Source organism: Pleurodeles waltl, chromosome 2_1 (genome assembly GCF_031143425.1).
Source record: "Pleurodeles waltl isolate 20211129_DDA chromosome 2_1, aPleWal1.hap1.20221129, whole genome shotgun sequence".
Taxonomy (NCBI): domain Eukaryota; kingdom Metazoa; phylum Chordata; class Amphibia; order Caudata; family Salamandridae; genus Pleurodeles; species Pleurodeles waltl.
In genome coordinates this window covers 582,622,347-582,640,895 of record NC_090438.1, presented here as the reverse complement: position 1 = coordinate 582,640,895, position 18,549 = coordinate 582,622,347, and the positions used below count along the sequence as shown (strand labels likewise).

The 18,549-nt window shown below is 45.0% G+C and overlaps 1 protein-coding gene across 4 annotated transcripts in view; it reads right to left on the bottom strand.

The window, feature by feature from the left end:
* The window catches only part of BBS9 (Bardet-Biedl syndrome 9), a 1,749,160-nt gene that overhangs the window by 1,430,017 nt on the left and 300,594 nt on the right, over nucleotides 1-18,549 (bottom strand). For all 4 annotated transcript variants that reach the window (XM_069215484.1, XM_069215483.1, XM_069215485.1 and 1 more), the window contains exon 7: nucleotides 15,258-15,342. In XM_069215484.1, coding sequence (XP_069071585.1) covers nucleotides 15,258-15,342 — 85 coding nt within the window. The remainder of the gene's footprint in view (nucleotides 1-15,257; nucleotides 15,343-18,549) is intronic.

Sequence of the window (18,549 nt, the reverse complement as noted above, 5' to 3'; positions counted from 1 at the left end):
TGTTTCTTTCTGGTTTAGCGAGTTTTTTTGCGTTATTAGATTTTGACAGACAAATGAATGTCAGCACCGGGACAGATGGTTTCCCACACAAAACTCAAGAGTTTTTAGGTCGAGCATAGCAGCACGCAAGCATGCTGTCATTTAGTCTAATATACCACTGAGTAAACATGATAGATAAGACCACCAATTATTGAAACCTGTGAGTTTCCTTTTTCCTTGTTTATGTTTAATTCATTAGCACCAAGAATATTTGGTTACATAACACTGTGCAAGAAATAACATATGTGAGGACCAGCTAAATATGAATCATATGGAACATAGAGAGTTGTTTGTTTCATAATGTAGGGACTCACTCTTGCGGCGCCCGCTTCAAAGGTAAATGGAAGTGCTTTAGTTATATGCCAGGCCACTGGAATTGTGTGGCAGGAAAGTACCAAATTATGAGGCAGGGCTGACCAATTTATGTGGCAAGAAAATTCCAGTTATCATATTTACAATGCCAATAGCTCTGCGAGACCTATTGCATTGCAAATGCTTGTTGCTCTCAGTGATGCTTGAAAAAATAGTTCCCTTGATTTGAGGCCTGGCTTCACTAAGATTCTTGGGTGAGAGAAATCTAATTTCATGCCAGTTCTGGAGTTCTCTGTTACCTGGTCTCCTTTTTTGCCATTGTTTATAAAACGTAATCTTCCCAATTAGATACCCTTAACAGCTCATTCTCCTCTAGCCTTGGGATTTCTATTAATCTATAACAATACAAAGTGTCTGGGTGGTTATCTAGGGCTAGCACTTCACTTCGGGGGAGTGTCGTTATAGTTTGCATCTTTGCCATCGCCAGTTGCTCTTCTACTTTACGGACTACTAGTTTGTCCTTTGTTTTCTAACTATATGCAGTGGTTGGCTCTTGTCAGAGGCACCTTTTATTTGCTGCCACCTGGATGCTCACATGCCTGACACAGTACTCTTCCATCCTTACTCAGACTATAAGGCGGCAGTGGAGTGAGTGTCCGGGCTCAGTCTAATATTTATCATGCTCACCCCTTCTCTTTTTATTATCACATCTGTGTCTCCTTCTCATCAGTATACGAGGAGCCAGTTTAAAGTTTGTGGCAGGTTTTGGTTGTTGAGTGGTGTTAAAAAGTGGATGTGGCTGTGCCTCTAGCGCACTCATTGGCGCTACTCTGGTGGTACCCAGCGCAACGAAAGCACCTTCTGATGGATACAACTACCTGTGGATTCCTCACCTCATGAATACTCCCATGGCGCCAGCATTCGACGGAAATCTTCTTACTAGTCTCTGCACGTCGACGAGGACGTCACTCTAGCCCACGCGACGCCGTCTGACGTCATACAGGCAATAAGAGGTCCTCGACGACGTGCGGACGTCAGTTCCCTTTTTTCCGTGCATTCGAAACGGTTATCTTCGAGGGAGCAACTGTTACTCTTGCGGTTACAGTGTATATCTTGCTGCGTAGTCTTTCGCTGTGGAAATAATGTCGCAGAGGAAGTCTGGATTTAAGCCTTGTCGTGAGTGTGGAGGCAAGATGTCGGTGACGGATCCTCATTCCGATTGCCTTTGGTGTTTGAGCTCCGACCACGACGTCTCGACTTGTGATTCATGTCAGCACATGAATCCAAAGGCCCTCAAGGAACGTGAGGCGAAGCTGTTTATGGCCAAGTCAAAGGGGAAACATCACAAGACTTCTTCCCCAAGACATCGGCGTCATCGAGACTCCCGGCGCCGTAGAGAATCTCGGCGTCATTCAAAGGAGACTCGCTCTAGGTCTCCGGATCGGCGCCGAAAGACATGGGAGGTCAGTCCCACGGTTACGCCGCATCCTTCGACGCCGTTGCCCTCTCCGGCGTCTCCAACTTCACCTGGACAGGCGTCGGTGATTGAGGTATTGGAGCCTCAAGTGTTTTCTCCGGCGCAGACGCCGAGGCCGGCGTCGGGGTCGCCTCCGGGACAGGCACCCCAGTATCCGGCTTTTCCCACCCCTGGAGCCGATAGTTCCGCATTCTTGAATGCGATGTATGCCATCTTCCAACAGATGGCTCCAGGGGGTGCTCCGGCTGGGCCTTTGGCCTTTTCTTTGGGTGATCCTGCGCCTCTTCGGCCGGCACCCTTTATGCCCTTTCTCCCGTTTGGGAACGTGGGTTCGGCGCCACTGTCGGCGCCGGTGGCCGCTCCAGTGGCTTCAGAAGGATTGGCCCCGGGGATTTCCATCCCGTCGACGTCGGGATTTCGGCCTGTGACTCCGGTGGGTCCATCTGCGGCAGTTGCTCTTCTGTCGGCGCCGAAGTTACCTGTGGCGCCGGATGCGGCGTCGGTGGCTTCTGAAGATCGGCGCCGATCTTCGACTTCGGCGGAGGCATTGTCGACTCCGCGTATTGAGCAACGACTTCATTCAAGGAGACGTGCTCTCCGTGTATTGGAAGAGCAGGAGTACCAACGAGCCCTAGAGGAAGGACAGCTAGAGGACTCGGGTGATGGGCTGCGTGGACTGGAGTCGGCCAGTGGGCTGGACACTTCCCCTGAGTGGGACCTTTCGTCCCCGGGGGAATATACTGAGGAGGCTGCTTCCTTTCATGCAGTGGTACGGAAGGCAGCTAGTTTTTTGGACCTGCCTTTGCCGGTGGTGGAGGCAAAACAAAACCTTTTGACAGAGGTGTTACATCCGGCCTCAGCCGCGGCGGAGCCTCTGTTACCATTTAATGACGCTCTGCTGGATCCGGTGTTAGAGGTGTGGAAGAGGCCGGCATCTTCCCCAGCAGCTCAAAGAGCCGTGGCCAGGAGGTATCGGACGGCTCCGACTGACCCTGGTTTCCTATCTAGGCACCCTACGCCGGAGAGCTTGGTGGTGCAGGCCTCCTGTTCGTCCAAGTCAGCGCCTGGTTCTTTTCCGACGGTGCCTGGGGACAGAGATTCAAAGAAGCTAGAGGCGCAGTCGAAGAAGATTTTTTCATCCTGCAGTCTGGCGTTAAAAGCCACCAATGCAACCTGTATCCTGGGGAGGTATATTCATGCTCTGATGGATGACATTTCCTCCTCGTTTACAGAGCTTCCCCAGGGTCTTTTGGATCTTGTCTCAAATGCCCAGGCTGCTGCGACCCAAATTATCCAGACGGGACTGGATACCACCGACTCGGTAGCCAGGGCAATGGGCACAACTGTGGTGGCAAGGAGACAGGCCTGGCTCCGTAACTCGGGCTTTTCGGCAGATGTACAGTCCACATTGTTGGATCTCCCGTTTGATGGGGACAAACTGTTTGGAGCTAAGGCTGATTCGGCCTTGGAACGTTTTAAAGAAAGCAGGGCCACGGCTAAGTCGTTAGGGCTCCAAGCTCCTTCTTCCACGGCCTCTTCCAGATTCTTCAGGAGGTTTCGTGGATTTGGGGGTGGCTCTTCCTCCTCTTCCTTTCGGGGGAGATATCAGCAACCTGCTTCTTCCCATCCCTATAGATCTTTCAGGGGGAGAGGTAGGGTCCGCACCAGAGGAGCCTCTCAGCAGCACTCTGCCTCTTCCTCATCCTCTGGCGGGGTGCAGCAGGGGAAGCAGCCTTAGGCTTCCACCATTTCCCACTCACTCCTCTCCTGTAGGGGGAAGATTACAGCATTTTCTCACCAAATGGAAGACTGTTACATCGGACACTTGGGTTCTCAGTGTTGTGGGAAAAGGCTACACCCTTCCCTTTCGGGAGTTCCCGCCCCTCATCCCGCCCCGCCCTTCGTATTGTTCAGAAGAACACCTCCTGTTGCTAGAACAGGAGGTGCAAGTCCTCCTTTCAAAGGGCGCGGTGGAGTTGGTCCCGGAGCAGGAAAGGGGTCGAGGAGTTTACTCAAGGTATTTCCTGATTCCCAAGAAGGATGGTCGTTTGAGACCAATTCTGGACCTGAGGATCTTGAATTGGTTCCTCAAGCAGGAAAAGTTCAAGATGCTGACCCTAGCACAGGTGCTTTTGGCGTTGAACATGGAAGACTGGATGGTGTCTGTCGACTTGCAGGATGCTTACTTTCATATCCCGATACTCAAGTCACACAGGAAGTATCTCCGGTTTGTGGTGGGATCGCAACACTATCAGTTTGCGGTCCTTCCGTTTGGTCTTACTTCAGCACCTCGAGTCTTCACGAAGGTGATGTCGGTGGTTGCGGCAGAACTCAGAAGGAAGGGGAGAGCAGTATTCCCTTACTTGGACGACTGGTTGATCAAAGCCAAGTCCCCGGAGCTTGTGTCGCATCATCTGCAGTCAACAACCCAGTTGTTGTTCGACCTGGGTTTTTCGGTGAACGAGCCCAAATCTCACCTAGAGCCCTCTCAGCGCCTCCTGTTCACAGGGGCAGTACTGGATACAACATTGGGTCGGGCCTTTCCTCCGCCTCAGCGGATTCAAGATATTCAGGATTTGGTTCCAATGTTTCGAAATGGAGAGGTAGTTCCAGTCCTCAAGGTCCTTCGTCGGCTCGGTCTTTTTGCCTCCTGCATTCTGTTGGTCACGCATGCTCGCTGGCACATGAGGGCTCTTCAGTGGTGCCTCCGAAGGCAGTGGTCTCAACACAGAGGGGATCTAGAGGGTACTGTCAAGATCTCCAGAGATGCTGCTGTGGATTTGAAGTGGTGGATTGCAAGCAACAATCTTTCACAAGGAAAGCCGTTCCAGCAGTCGCCACCAGTGGCCACAGTCATAACGGATGCTTCCACTCTAGGGTGGGGAGCTCATCTGGGGGATCTGGAGATCAAAGGTCTTTGGTCTCCAGAGGAACAGATGTTTCACATCAATCTGTTAGAGTTACGGGCTGTACGTCTGGCTCTAAAGGCCTTCCTCCCTTCCCTTCGTGGTCAGTCGGTACAGGTCCTAACGGACAATACTACCACGATGTGGTACATAAACAAGCAGGGAGGAGTGGGGTCGTACCTTCTCTGCAGAGAAGCTCTTCGACTATGGTCCTGGGCAAAGGACCATCGGATTTGCTTGATAGCAAACCATCTGGCCGGAGTTTTGAACGTGCGTGCGGACAGTCTCAGTCGCCACTTCTCGGCAGACCACGAGTGGCGTCTCCATCCAGATCAAGTCCGTTTAATCTTCCAGAGGTGGGGGTTTCCTCGGGTAGATCTGTTCGCCACTCGAGAGAACGCGCATTGTCCGTTGTTCTGCAGCCTTCAGTATCCGATGCAGGGAGCGTTGGGGGACGCGTTTCAAATAACCTGGTGCGGCCAGTTGCTTTACGCGTTTCCTCCCATACCCTTGATTCCTCGAGTATTGAGGAAGATTCGCCAAGACCGGGCTCTAGTAATCTTAATAGCTCCGGATTGGCCAAGGAGGGTGTGGTACTCCGACCTTCTCCAACTCTCAATGTGCCCGCCGCTCCGTCTCCCTTTCAGGGCAGACCTCCTCTCGCAGTCGCAGGGGCAGGTTCTACACCCCAACCTCCAGAGTCTGCACCTACATGCCTGGAGATTGAACGGGGCAACCTGAGTTCCTTCTCTCTCCCGCCTGAGGTAGTGGATGTTATATTAGCGGCCAGGCGACACTCCACTAAATCTATCTACGCTAATAGGTGGTCTAAATTTGTTGCGTGGTGTGGAGAGAGGCAGATTGATCCTTTGCATGCTCATCTATCGGACGTTTTGTCTTTTGCTCTATCTCTGGCGCAGAAAGGTTGTGCAGTGGCTACCATTAAGGGTTATTTATCGGCCTTGTCAGCCTTCATATGTCTTCCAGACCAACCATCTTTATTTAAATCCCCTATTGTTATCAGATTCTTGAAAGGTCTTCTAAATCAATATCCTCCAAAGCCATTCATTATGCCGCAATGGGATTTGTCCTTGGTCCTGACTTTCCTTATGGGGTCCCCTTTTGAACCTATGCATTCTTGCGCCTTGAGGTATTTGGTTTTAAAAACAGTCTTCCTGATAGCTATAACATCGGCAAGGAGAGTGAGTGAGTTGCAGGCCTTATCAGTAAAGCCCCCTTATACAACTTTTTATGGGGATAAGGTGGTGTTGAGGACCAAGGCTGCTTTCCTCCCGAAGGTTGTTTCACCCTTCCATTTGGCTCAGGCAATTACTTTGTCCACGTTCTATCCTCCGCCTCATCCTTCCAAAGAGGAAGAAAGACTGCACCGTCTGGATCCAAAGAGAGCGTTGAGCTTCTTTATTGATAGAACAAAGGATTTCAGGCTGGAGGATCAGCTGTTTATTGGATACGTGGGCAAGAGGAGAGGAAAGGCAGTCCACAAGAGAACACTATCCAGGTGGGTTGTTCTTTGCATTAAAATATGTTACTCTTTGGCAAAGAAGGATCCTCCTGAGGGCATTAGAGCTCATTCCACCAGAGCTAAGTCGGCCACTTCGGCCTTGGCCAGGGGTGTTCCTGTGGTCGACATCTGCAAGGCCGCAACTTGGTCGTCCCTTCACACTTTTGCAAAGCATTACTGTTTGGATTCTGAGGTTAGAAGGGACGGCCATTTTGCACGGTCAGTGCTGCAGGATTTCTTGGTTTGACCATTTAGGCACCCACCGCCGGGCGTGGTACTGCTTTGGGACTCTATTCATGAGGTGAGGAATCCACAGGTAGTTGTATCCATCAGAAGAACGAGTTACTTACCTTCGGTAACGACTTTTCTGGTGGATACATTAGCTACCTGTGGATTCCTCACGGTCCCACCCGCCTCCCCGTTGCCTTTCTGGTCTTACCAAGTAATCCTTGAGTGCGCTCCTCTTGGTCTTTGAGGGTGCAATAGATGTGTATATAATATATTTATATATATGTATATATGTATATATCTTTGTGTATATACTTGGTGTGTGTATATATTTTAAAAGAGAAAGTTTTATATATATATTTATATAAAAAGATTTACAGTTATTCATACACTGTTGTGTGTTTTTACAATATAAAGGGATGTTGCCTTGCTCTTTCATTGCATTGCCTGGTTGTTCTCATGCACGTAAAAAAATGATTGGTACTGACGTCCGCACGTCGTCGAGGACCTCTTATTGCCTGTATGACGTCAGACGGCGTTGCGTGGGCTAGAGTGACGTCCTCGTCGACGTGCAGAGACTAGTAAGAAGATTTCCGTCGAATGCTGGCGCCATGGGAGTATTCATGAGGTGAGGAATCCACAGGTAGCTAATGTATCCACCAGAAAAGTCGTTACCGAAGGTAAGTAACTCGTTCGTCTGGTGCTCTTTAATGCTCACTGGTACTCGGGTATGCTTGCAACATGTTTGAGGTGTGAGATCTGTTCGGGTTGTGAGCTCGCCCTCATATTGTAGCAGAAAGTCCCCAGCCATTTCAAGTCATCACAACCTCTCGCAAGCGGCTAGCCACAAATCAACCAAGGTATGATTGGCCATCACATCAAAATACTTATCATGTCATCAAAACACTTCGGAACCGTGTCAGGACTCAGGAGCATACAGCGCAACATAATGTAACTATCAATGCAAAACAATGTGGTTACGTGACACATTAGATTTATTTCAACCACATAGGGTTATCTTTTATTCTGCATTATAAGGAACAGTACAATCTATTTTAACAGAACGAACAAGCCGAGGACTTAACAAAGAGGGGTAGGAGAGGGTGTTGATGTGACCATGTGTCGTATGCTAGCCGCCCCAAGCTCATCACTTTATAAAGAAACACGGCTTTCAACCTTACCTGGCCCCAAAACTCATCAGGGGCTGGCAATATCCCTGTAAAACAGATGGCACTTCATACCATATATTCTTTAATCTCACTGTTGTAATTATTACAATCATTGTGACAGGTCGTAGCATTATTGCGATCATCGTACCTGCCATGCTTCCTATTAATAGTATAAAACGCATATCATTGTTTAATAATGGTATTACTTACATGGCGTTCAGGTGTCAGTGGGATTGTGCCTGCACGCCGAGCAGGGATAAGGCATGGGTGAGTACTGGTAATTAAGCATCCTTCTCTCAACGGGCTAAATTGAATTCCAAGCACCATTAAGCAGGCTGTGTATACAAAACAGTGACCTTTCCGACTTCAGGGCTCAGGTCAGTGGCACTGCTGAATGAAACAGATGGGTCCCAGGGTGAGGGTAGAACCGGAGGGAGCTGTGCAGCCATTACCTAGCTCCTAGACCACAGCACCGGCCTTGGAAGCCGGGCCTCTTCCTTGCTACTGCTGCTGCCTGCCACACAGATGGCGTCTAACCGCAAAACCAGTCTCACTAAAGAAAGTGAGGGGGGTAGGCAGTGGGTACTCGTAAGAAATGACCACTGGCGAAGTGAAAACCACAAAACATGAGGTACATGTTTTAAAAATTCTGCCTGGTCAAGAATGACATATTAACTAACATTTTCATATTTTAGAAGTAGCTGCTTTAAAAATTCGGTACGAGCTGTGCAAAGCCAACATGGACTATTCAGGGTTCTTCTGAGAAGCTACATATAATATTGCTTCATTTTGTACACTTGTTGTCTTTGAGCGCAGTAATACTACCCAATTCAAGGGTGCTCAATTTACCAATTTATCAAAAGTACCCGAATTCTAACTTGTAATCTGTAGTTCACAGCAGACACAAGCGCTAATTGTTAACACTAAACCACCTTGGCCCCATGGTTTCCTTCAGCATATATCTGGTAACTCACCTCACCAATAATCTGCAAAAACAGAGAACATACAGTGCCCTATCTAACAAGAGAAAGGTAGGGATGGGCTCGCAGTGCAAGAGAGTAGGCCACGACTTCTAGGAGCCGAAGGATTGATGAAATGGGCAACGTTATGTTTACAGTGTCTCTGTTACCGTTACTCTATGGCCCTGTTAGAGACAGCCCCTCAACACAAGTACCTCAGATTATCCACCTCCGGGATTACCAGGTGTGGGAACACTGGGCCCAAATCTATCAGGGGAATGCGCTAGCCAGTAATATTGAGTCTGGGACGTGAGAGGTGCAGCGGACACAAGCACGTACATCCTGCCTGACCTCCTCCTGCCCCTGCAGGCCCTCCTCTATGGCGTGGGGGAGCATGAAAGGCTCTCCCCCTTACTATCCCCAGCCGTCCCCGCCCTGGACACCTTCCCCGCATACCCTGACCTGAAGAAATTGTTGAAAAGAAGCAGATAAGAGGCCATTATTCAGAACAGAGTAGGAATCCATGTATTTTTTGACCAGGTAAAACCAAGTCTTCACATTATTCCCTATTCTGCTCAGCATTGCTTGCAACTGTAATGAGGTCCAAAGTCTATTGGGTTTCAGCTATTCCCGACCAGAGGATACACATATCATTCAGTGGCAGGACTTGAAACTGCTCCGTTTGTTGTTCTATACGAAGCTTTTCACAGCAACAGACACCATGCATCATGGTATATACTTGAAGACACGGCCTCCTACATGATGGTGCATACCCTTATCAAGCCTGTTGTTAGAATTGTAGCATATTGATGTGATAGTTCTGGCCAATGGTAGAGCCGATTTGGGAGGGGGCGTGGGGGTTGGCGGAACTGGGAATAGGAGTGACACTTTGGACTCAGAATAAGGTAGTGGATGTGAACATAATTTTATTCCATTACCAAGCCCTGTGCCTCTCCAAAACCCAACATGTTGTTAGACTCTGCAGCAGAAAAAACTCAGACTTGTGGGAGCAGCTCAGGCCTGCAAAACAATCTACTCAAAAAGAAAAAGTTACTTTAGTAACAATATTTCGGGTGCATACATAATCTTCCTGCAGATTTCTTACCTTAAAAATATCCTACCCTCCGCGGTGCAAGAGTGGTTGGGAACACATTTTCCCCAGTCGTCGCCAATTGATGTAGTAGGCGATCTCATGCCTGAGATCCAGTCTAGCAACCACTCTTCCCCCTTGTTGGGAGAGAAGTAGGAAAGAAAGAAGGGAGTGTGATAGACTGGGCCAGATGAAAGGCCAAAACCACGTGGGGCAAGAAGGCTGGGCATGTGTATGAGACTAATTTGTCCAGGAAGAATACTAAAAGGTTGACAAAAGGAAAGGAGCATAAGTTCTGTGACCCTCTAAGATGTTGGCAGGCAAATGCAAATTAGATTCCAGGAGCTTTAGGCAGGGAAGAGGTAACTTTCTAAATGTTATAGTGTTTGAATCATTTCTCTATCTTGTTGCATCCCAGAGTAAGCAAAATGAATATATTAATCTGCACTTTCGTTTTCCCCAGGCCAACCAGAGCCTTCCAACGTGAAAACAGCTTGCTACTGTAGAGACAGTGTAACATAAATTTTCTACATGTCCCACTTTTAAATAGTAGGTACCCTACCTCATGGGATACAAGGCTACTTACAGGTGACATTAATATTTAAAAGAAAGAGTTTTCATCTGTCAAAAGGGTTATTTTTACATGTCAAGCTGTAGGTTTAAACTGCAGCAGTCAGGTTACATTGCCTGGCCTGAAACCAAGTTCTCTTCGTCACACTAACGGATAGCATAATAAGTGCTGCAGTCCACAGGAGACATTTAACTTTACACAATACACTAAGGCCTTAGAGGAGACCTATTATGCCAATCAGGGATTATACAATTTTTATACGTTTTAGGGGTCAGAACATACACTGAGCTTGGAATAGCAGCACCAAAGGGGCAGTCCCTAAAAAACAGCAATAAAAATCAGCAAAGAATATGCAAAAAAAGGAGCATTTTCTCACAGTCCAGTTTGAAAGATTAAGCCTGAACCATAAGGCTCCCTTGCAGCAGCTGTGAAAACAGAAAAATAGTCACCTGGAGCAGGTCTGCGACATCAGTGAATATGTCTGTGGACTAATGGGTCACAGAAGAGCTTTTTTTCAGGCAGCTACAACAGGTTCCAGTAGTTCCTTGTTAAAATGAAGCAAGCACTTCGCAGCGGAAGAAGTAGGATGTAAGATTTCCATAAAAATGTTAGACTTTGGCTCTTCAAGGGCAAAGTCAGCCCTAGAGTTTCTGCAGTTTTACACATCATTGTGGTAAAGAAGGATATAGACCAAGAGAGATAAGGGATGTCCCCTTCAGGAGAGGTATCCAGATCACTTGCATTCTGCAACTCTCGATAAGGGCTAGCATCTGTGTAAGGAGAAGGAAACATATGGTCACCCTCAGAACCACCAACTTTTGTACAGTCAATCTCTACAAAGCAAGGTTATGACCTCCAGATCGGGCCAAATAACTCTTATAGCAAATTTCTGGACTTTAGGAAGAGGCTGTCCATCAAAGCAAGCTCTGACTTTTTCTTATGCCACCCAGATTATTTCAGCATTTCCTTTCGTTTACTGATTGAGATGAATTAACGGCAGGCCTGTCTTAAGAAGGGGCCACTTACGATGTGCTGGCCTTTTTTGATTTTGAACGACTGAGTTCATATGTGTTTTACAACTACCCTCCATCCTTATACAGATTACGGCATACTTCTACTTTGATACATATTTCTACTTTGATACTGCTCCAACCAATACACATGCACATTTAGTGGTTCGCTGTAGAGACAATGGTGCACAGCCTTTTCAAACCCCAGACACTATAATTATACATCACAACTTGTTTCCTCATTGGCGGGGGATAGGGGTGGAGGGGAAATAATAACACCTCATTACACCACTCTATTAGCAAATTCTGTATCTGATATACATTTTTTCTCCTGATAACTAGAACGCTTCATAAGGTGCATGACTTTAAACTATCCCCACGCTACTTGCTTTTGGCACATTGCCAATACACAGTGTAGGTAGGCCTATGACCTATGTTTTGGAGGTTCGAGGCATAACTGACACTATTTGTCTCCAGGAAAACGTGTCGAGCCTGGACTTTGCCATTTTTGTTTACCTTATTTACAAAAAGTAATGCTATGTTACATTTATTGAATTACTTTTTCCATACGCACTGATTGTACCTGTGTGTAACGCTTAATCAATTTATATCCATTGATGTTTTGCAGCTGTTCAATGGCTTGTGAATTTTCAAGGGGGCTTTTCCTTACCTTGGGAGGGTAAGATCTCCTCTCCGCGTGCTACATCACATAGTGCATTGCTATTTCAGCATGAGTTTGATGGTTTCTTCACTAGTAGTGTTCACTCACAGAGTGTGTGCATGAAGACACTGATTTTGAGTGTCACAAGTTGTTTAGTGACTATACAAAATTGTCTTCATGTCTATTTGTTTTTGTGTTTTGTTCCAGGTCATCCCAATTAGGGAAATTATATACTAGTGTAATTTATACTTGCACGACATATTCAGACACTGACTGTACACTTACTTGTCTAACAGTGAGGACTAAATGCTAATATAGCTTTGATGGCCCTGAAGATACGCTGCTCTATCCGCTAGGATGCAAAAGGCGTGCAACATGTCGACAAGTAGACTGTAGTCTTTTTTTTTTTTTTTTTACACAGTTTCACTTAGAGAGGGTAGGAACATTACATTCCATGACTCCCTCCCTTTGTTTTTAACCTTGACATAAACACTCTGGGTTATAATAAAGTACCTCTTCAGATTGCCTAAAGTTATTTGTAATCTCTCACTTTCCAGTCCTTCACCACACATATGTACCGGATTTAGGATGTCCCTGTAGGTGACATCTGCATTAAAAAAATAAAAATCTCTGACACAGAGCCCCAGCACAGGGCCCATCGGGTATTGCAGCACCGGCCCAATGAGGAGCAGGCCTGATGATGAAGCATGCCACCAATGGGTGGGTGAGGGCTCTTGTTTCTAAGCAATCAAGTGCCTAGGTGACCTGGTAGTTCTCCCCTCATTGGGTGTGAGTAGAATTATATATTTCTGAACAGTGTGCTCTGTTGTTTCAGTTGTTGCACTCAGACCTGCTAGAGTCACTCCAAAGAGATGGTCCACTCGGGACAGTGTCCCATTGGGTACCAGAACTTACCTAAAGATATCTAAAATTGATGGATGGTAGGCATCAAACTACAGAGGTTGACAGATTTAACAGGGAATTTTAGCTAGATTTTTGCCAGCCCTGCAAGCTTTTCCAAGGAAAATGAAAACGCCAGGCATTTGGCAACAGCACCATGACTCTGAACAGTCCTGAAAATGGGATTATTTCCTAAAGGAAGCAGTGGATTTCTCCTTATTATTGGAAAGCACTCTTGGGAGGTAATTCCTGATTAGGAGACTTAACTGGAAGGTAAGGAGAACACTTTGGCTTGCCCTTGCATACCTTTGCCAAAAACACATAGGTCTCCCACTCCCTCATGACTTTCGAGTATATCGGAGAACATGAATTACATTCCGTGGAAACATGATAGGAGGCAAGACACCACAAGCTGATGTTGTGTGAATCTGAAAGAGACATCTATCTGCTGCAATTACAACAGGGCCCGAACACTGTAATTTTGCAATAAGGCATTTCACCTAGTTTAAATTATCCTATTTCTAACCCCTTCTTTATGAATTCTTATTCAAACTATGGAGATTTAATATACTATTTCTGCACCACGAAGTGCTTCCTGGATTGACAAATTAAACATTTGTAGCATTTTTCTATTTATTTTTAAATCACAGCATATATGGATGAAGCGAAATGAATAAATTGTGGCTACTCAAATATAGGGTTTGTTGACAAAATATTTGGCCTTTACTTTGCATGGTGGAAGATTAATATGAAATGAGGTTAGCGTCTGGATGTAATTTAGCAAACTTGCTGGCTACAGCGTACCTAGTTAGAGATATAGCGATGGCACGCCTACACATTTTTATCGGTGTAAAACGGTTTTCTCCATTGCAACGAACATAGAAATAGTGAGCAGCTGGAAAGAGGACACAAGGCTTTGATGATGCTGCATAGTGACGGAAGAAGGGCGCGCTGACGTAACAGCAGCGTACGAGGACGTTATCTGTCGTGAACAAACATAGTGATGAGGAGTCGGCATTCACAGCTATGAGAGGCGAGGCGTCTTCATGCCAAGTAATGACTTGGGGCCATATGTACCAAAGCATTTTCCCATTGACACAGAATGGGTAAAACCCTTTGATACATCTGGCCCTAAGTCTCTAAAGTGAACCTTTAAAACACATGTTAATTGTAAAAGATACAATGCGGCATCTTGACATCCCAATCACTCTCTCCCCTGGCCTGCATGGTATCAGCTACACAACTTATGGAGAGATTTATGTGTATAGATAAGCCTTGAACTATGTGCTTCTGACCGGTATATTGATATTTTACGACCTACTTATTAAAAACGGCTGTGAATGGCATTCATGGGTTCTTATATCACTGCCCACCAACCAAAGCCCAAATGGGAATTCTAAGGTATGTTTTTTTTACATGTGTTAACATACCAAATATTTTTTTATTAAAGTCATGTCCAAGCATATACATGAAAACACAAGAACATTAAAGGATCAGCAAATACGAGTTAGGCGACGTAATTAGTTGATTATATAATGTATTCAATTGCACTATACCATTGAAACGTATTGCCTCTGCCGTTTATCACTGCCAATATTATTTTGCATTTTTAACTAAAATGAAAAAAAGCTAGTGCCGATTGATTGTCGGTGACAGATTCTTTGTGTTTGCAACTATTCCAAAGTGCTGGTGTATGGTGTTTTGAGAACGAGTTTGCAGGTATTGTGTATATATACATGCATACCACTGTATGTATGTATTTATGTATATATGTTTCCCAGACATTCGTAACACTATTTGAAATGCATCCTGCACAAAAGCCTGTAAATGTATTTAGATATAGCTGAACTACATCTCCTTATTTACTTTTACCAATAACCGTTTGAAAATCTTTATTCCTGTACCTTAAACCATAGGGGGGGGGGGAGGGGGGGGGGGAGCCAGCAGATAATGAAGGACAGTGAACTAAATCAATGTGAATTAAACCGGCTGTTGGGTAACAATTTGCATAATATTATTATTTTGTTCTGATACATTTCACCCTGTTATTTTATCAGCGCCTTTCTATAAGCATTTTGGTTTGTTTGTTAAAATCATTAACTTCTCTAGTTACTGCAATAAATAAATGCCAGTGCTCCCTTGATTCAATATACTTATTACAATTGTATCGCACAAGCAGAGACCATTGACACTGCTACTGTAATTAGGATTTGCAGATTTAATTTCCTTATTAACCTGATTTCTAGTTCATGACGTACTAGTGTGTACGTGGCATACGATCTAAAAAAACTACAACAATGAATTTTAAATTCAGTGTCTCATTTCAGGAAGTGACAAATGTTTAGTTTTGTAAATACATTTTTACATTTTCAAATTATTCTAGGGAGAAAAAAAACGGCCAAGCAGTACTCACCACTAGCCTTTTTCCAGAGCCAAGTTTCTGCTGTTCTACCTCCCTCCGTGTATCAGCATCCGCTGCAACAGCCAGGACTTGGTATCTGATAAATAAAACAAGCTAGTGACAAACTCACATTGCAAATGTATGTAATCCCTGCATACCATCTTCTTCAATCACAGCTTAGTTAAATAGTGGTAGAACCTATATAAGCAAGTTAAAGGTGTAAAACCAGACAAGGCACTGAGGAGATGTGTTACATGTATGTATCATTGTATTCACCCTTTTTTCTTTTTGCAAAATAATAAAAAGTCTTTATCAAAAAAAATAAAAATAAATAGAATGCCTCATTGTGAAAGCTCATTTGACGTATTTAATATTAATATTTTTGCTATGCTTATTAGGTTTGCGTGATTTGTTCAGAAAAAAATGTTAAATGTTGGTTTGCTTTTTGTACAATATAAAGAGACCTTTCACAAATGACCGAGCCAGACTAGGATAGTTTACAATTTAATCGGTCCGACCTTGTTGGGGGAGAGATTTTCTACTATATCCCTCAGAGAAAGCAACATATAACTCGAACCTTCACGTTATGCTTGTCTGATGTTCTGTGTAGAGAGTTTGGCAGATGGAAAACTCTGTCCACCAAACTCCTGACAGGGTGGCCGCCGTCTATGGGGTGACCTCCCTGCCGGAGCTATTATGAGTTTCCTGCTAGGTACTGGGCAGAAACCTAAGGTTTGCGGTAAACAAGCTACAGCATTGTCTCCGGCTCATAATCAAGCCGGTGGCAATGCTGTCGCCTGCAGGGTGCTGCTTGCAGCGCTGCCCGGGTGGATTAGGACCTCAGCCACCGCAAGATCGCAAGGGCCCAAGATCCTGGTGGAGCTGGCAGTTCCCTGGAGGTCCAACGGCCAGGGTTGTAATGTGGTGGTCAGACCACTGCACTGGCGGCGGTCCAGACTGCCACCGTGAGTGTGGAGGTCTATAGACCACCACAATCGTAATGAGCCCCTCTGTCTACTTTTACCTTTTCTGGAATTATGGTCACCACAAACATATCAGGTTTTAAACCGATTTCAACCATGGTACTGTCAACAATATACGTCAATCATTTCTCTAGAAGTTATGAGTACACCCTGTCCATAATTATTTATTAAACATTATTTAAAACCAGAACTTGTACCTTCATGTAACAATAACCACAATGCAGTGTAGCAAAAAGGTTAATGGGAGAAGTGTTATGTATTATTTTACTTAATTTATATTTTATGTAGAGCCTCTTACTCTATTCCGCTTCCCTTAGCAACATCATCACTTTTTTCTGCTTTTCCTATCATCTCAATGAAGAAAACACCCAAATCTTACTATTGTGTTCTACTTTAACTAACAACCTTCTGACACAGACCTCTATGGGCCAGATGTACGAAAGGATTTTACCCATTCTGTGTCTATGGGAAAAAGCTTTCGTACATATGGCCCCAACTGCCTAATAACCATCAGCCACTAGATGGCTGTCCAATGTCTTATGCTGAATTTTTCAAAGACAGACAACAATAATTTTACTGCCTTTTCTGCACCTGCCTCCCCTTCCCAGCGATTTCCGCGAAGACACCACAACCACAACATCCTGAGCAGAAACCTTCAATGCGCATAGAAACATTCTCATCCGCCAGACTTATCTGTGAGTACACAAAAGTAGTCTCCAGCATTTCTTTACATACACACAAAACCCGACTCTCCTTGTGTGTTTCCAAGTAAACTTGACTACTGTAACGCTCTACCAGGAGGTCTAACCCTATATTCTTTTTGCATTTAGATACATTTCTAAATTTTACTACAAAAACTTTCTACAGTCTCCACAGATATCACTTCTATCTCAGAGTATTGTCACCAAGCCAGACGGCTGACAGCTAAAAAGAGGGCTCTACACAAATTATTGATTCTGGTATTTTAGGTCATAAGTGTTTTCTCCCCGAACTACCTTTCTGTAGCCCCGAGGCATTACATTCCTATTGCAAACCTATGCTTGACAACAACACCGTGCAACGTCCAAACCTTCATGTGCTGCATTGAGGCTGTGATCCTTTCAAGAACTGTGGAGGATACAATGGAACATTTTTCAGTGGGAATCTGGTCAGTCTCTCTGCTGCCTTGATGCAAACCTATTCCCAAGGAGAACCTCATTCAGCAGTAACAATTTTAATTAATTCCATCCCAATTTACCACTGCAAATCTGTATTTGTGTAAATGCGATGAACTTAAGTATTGAACTGCCATTTTTTTTTTTTTTTAACACTCACCACCCACCCAATCCCATCGTTTCTAAGCATTCCACCAAAACGGCTCATGTCCAAATGTACCTGGTGTTACTGTTACTTTGTATTGATTTATGTGTTGAAACTATTTATGTGACAATAAATAGGAAAACACTAGGGACAGTCTCTACACAGAACATCAGACAAGCATAACGTGAAGGTTCGAGTTATATGTTGCTTTCTCTGAGGGATATAGTAGAAAATCTCTCCCCCAACAAGGTCGGACCGATTAAATTGTAAACTATCCTAGTCTGGCTCGGTCATTTGTGAAAGGTCTCTTTATATTGTACAAAAAGCAAACCAACATTTAACATTTTTTTCTGAACAAATCACGCAAACCTAATAAGCATAGCAAAAATATTAATATTAAATGCGTCAAATGAGCTTTCACAATGAGGCATTCTATTATTATTATTTTTTTTTTGATAAAGACTTTTTATTATTTTGCAAAAAGAAAAAAGGGTGAATACAATGATACATACATGTAACCGGATCTAACAACAGCTGAGCCCATACTCCCAGACAGTACAATATAATTGGTGGTTATACTTTGTTTAATCTAAGGACCTGCTGCAGCCTCCCACTTCCCCCATATCTTATTATATTTGTTTGGACAGCCTCTGGCCTCATATACAAGTTTTTCACTCTGCGCACACCAGTCTACCCCTCTTCTCCATTTAGTCAGTGTTGGGGCACTTATAGCCTTCCAGCCCGCCACTATATCCCTCTTGGCCACCAGGCACGCCACCCCAAGGAAAGCTCGGTCTGGTCTCCTCAACCCAGTGTCGCCCATGATCCCAGTAGGAGGGGCAGAGGTTTCCTCTCTATGTCTTCCAGTAGGACCTCGGAGATTTCCTGTAAAACAGCCTCCCAGTATGTCACCATGACTGGGCAGGTCCACACCATGTGGAAAAAGTCGGCTGTAGGGCTTCTGCAGCGAGGGCATTCCGCTGTGGGGCGTAAGCCCGCTCTGTGTAGTTTGACGGGTGTGA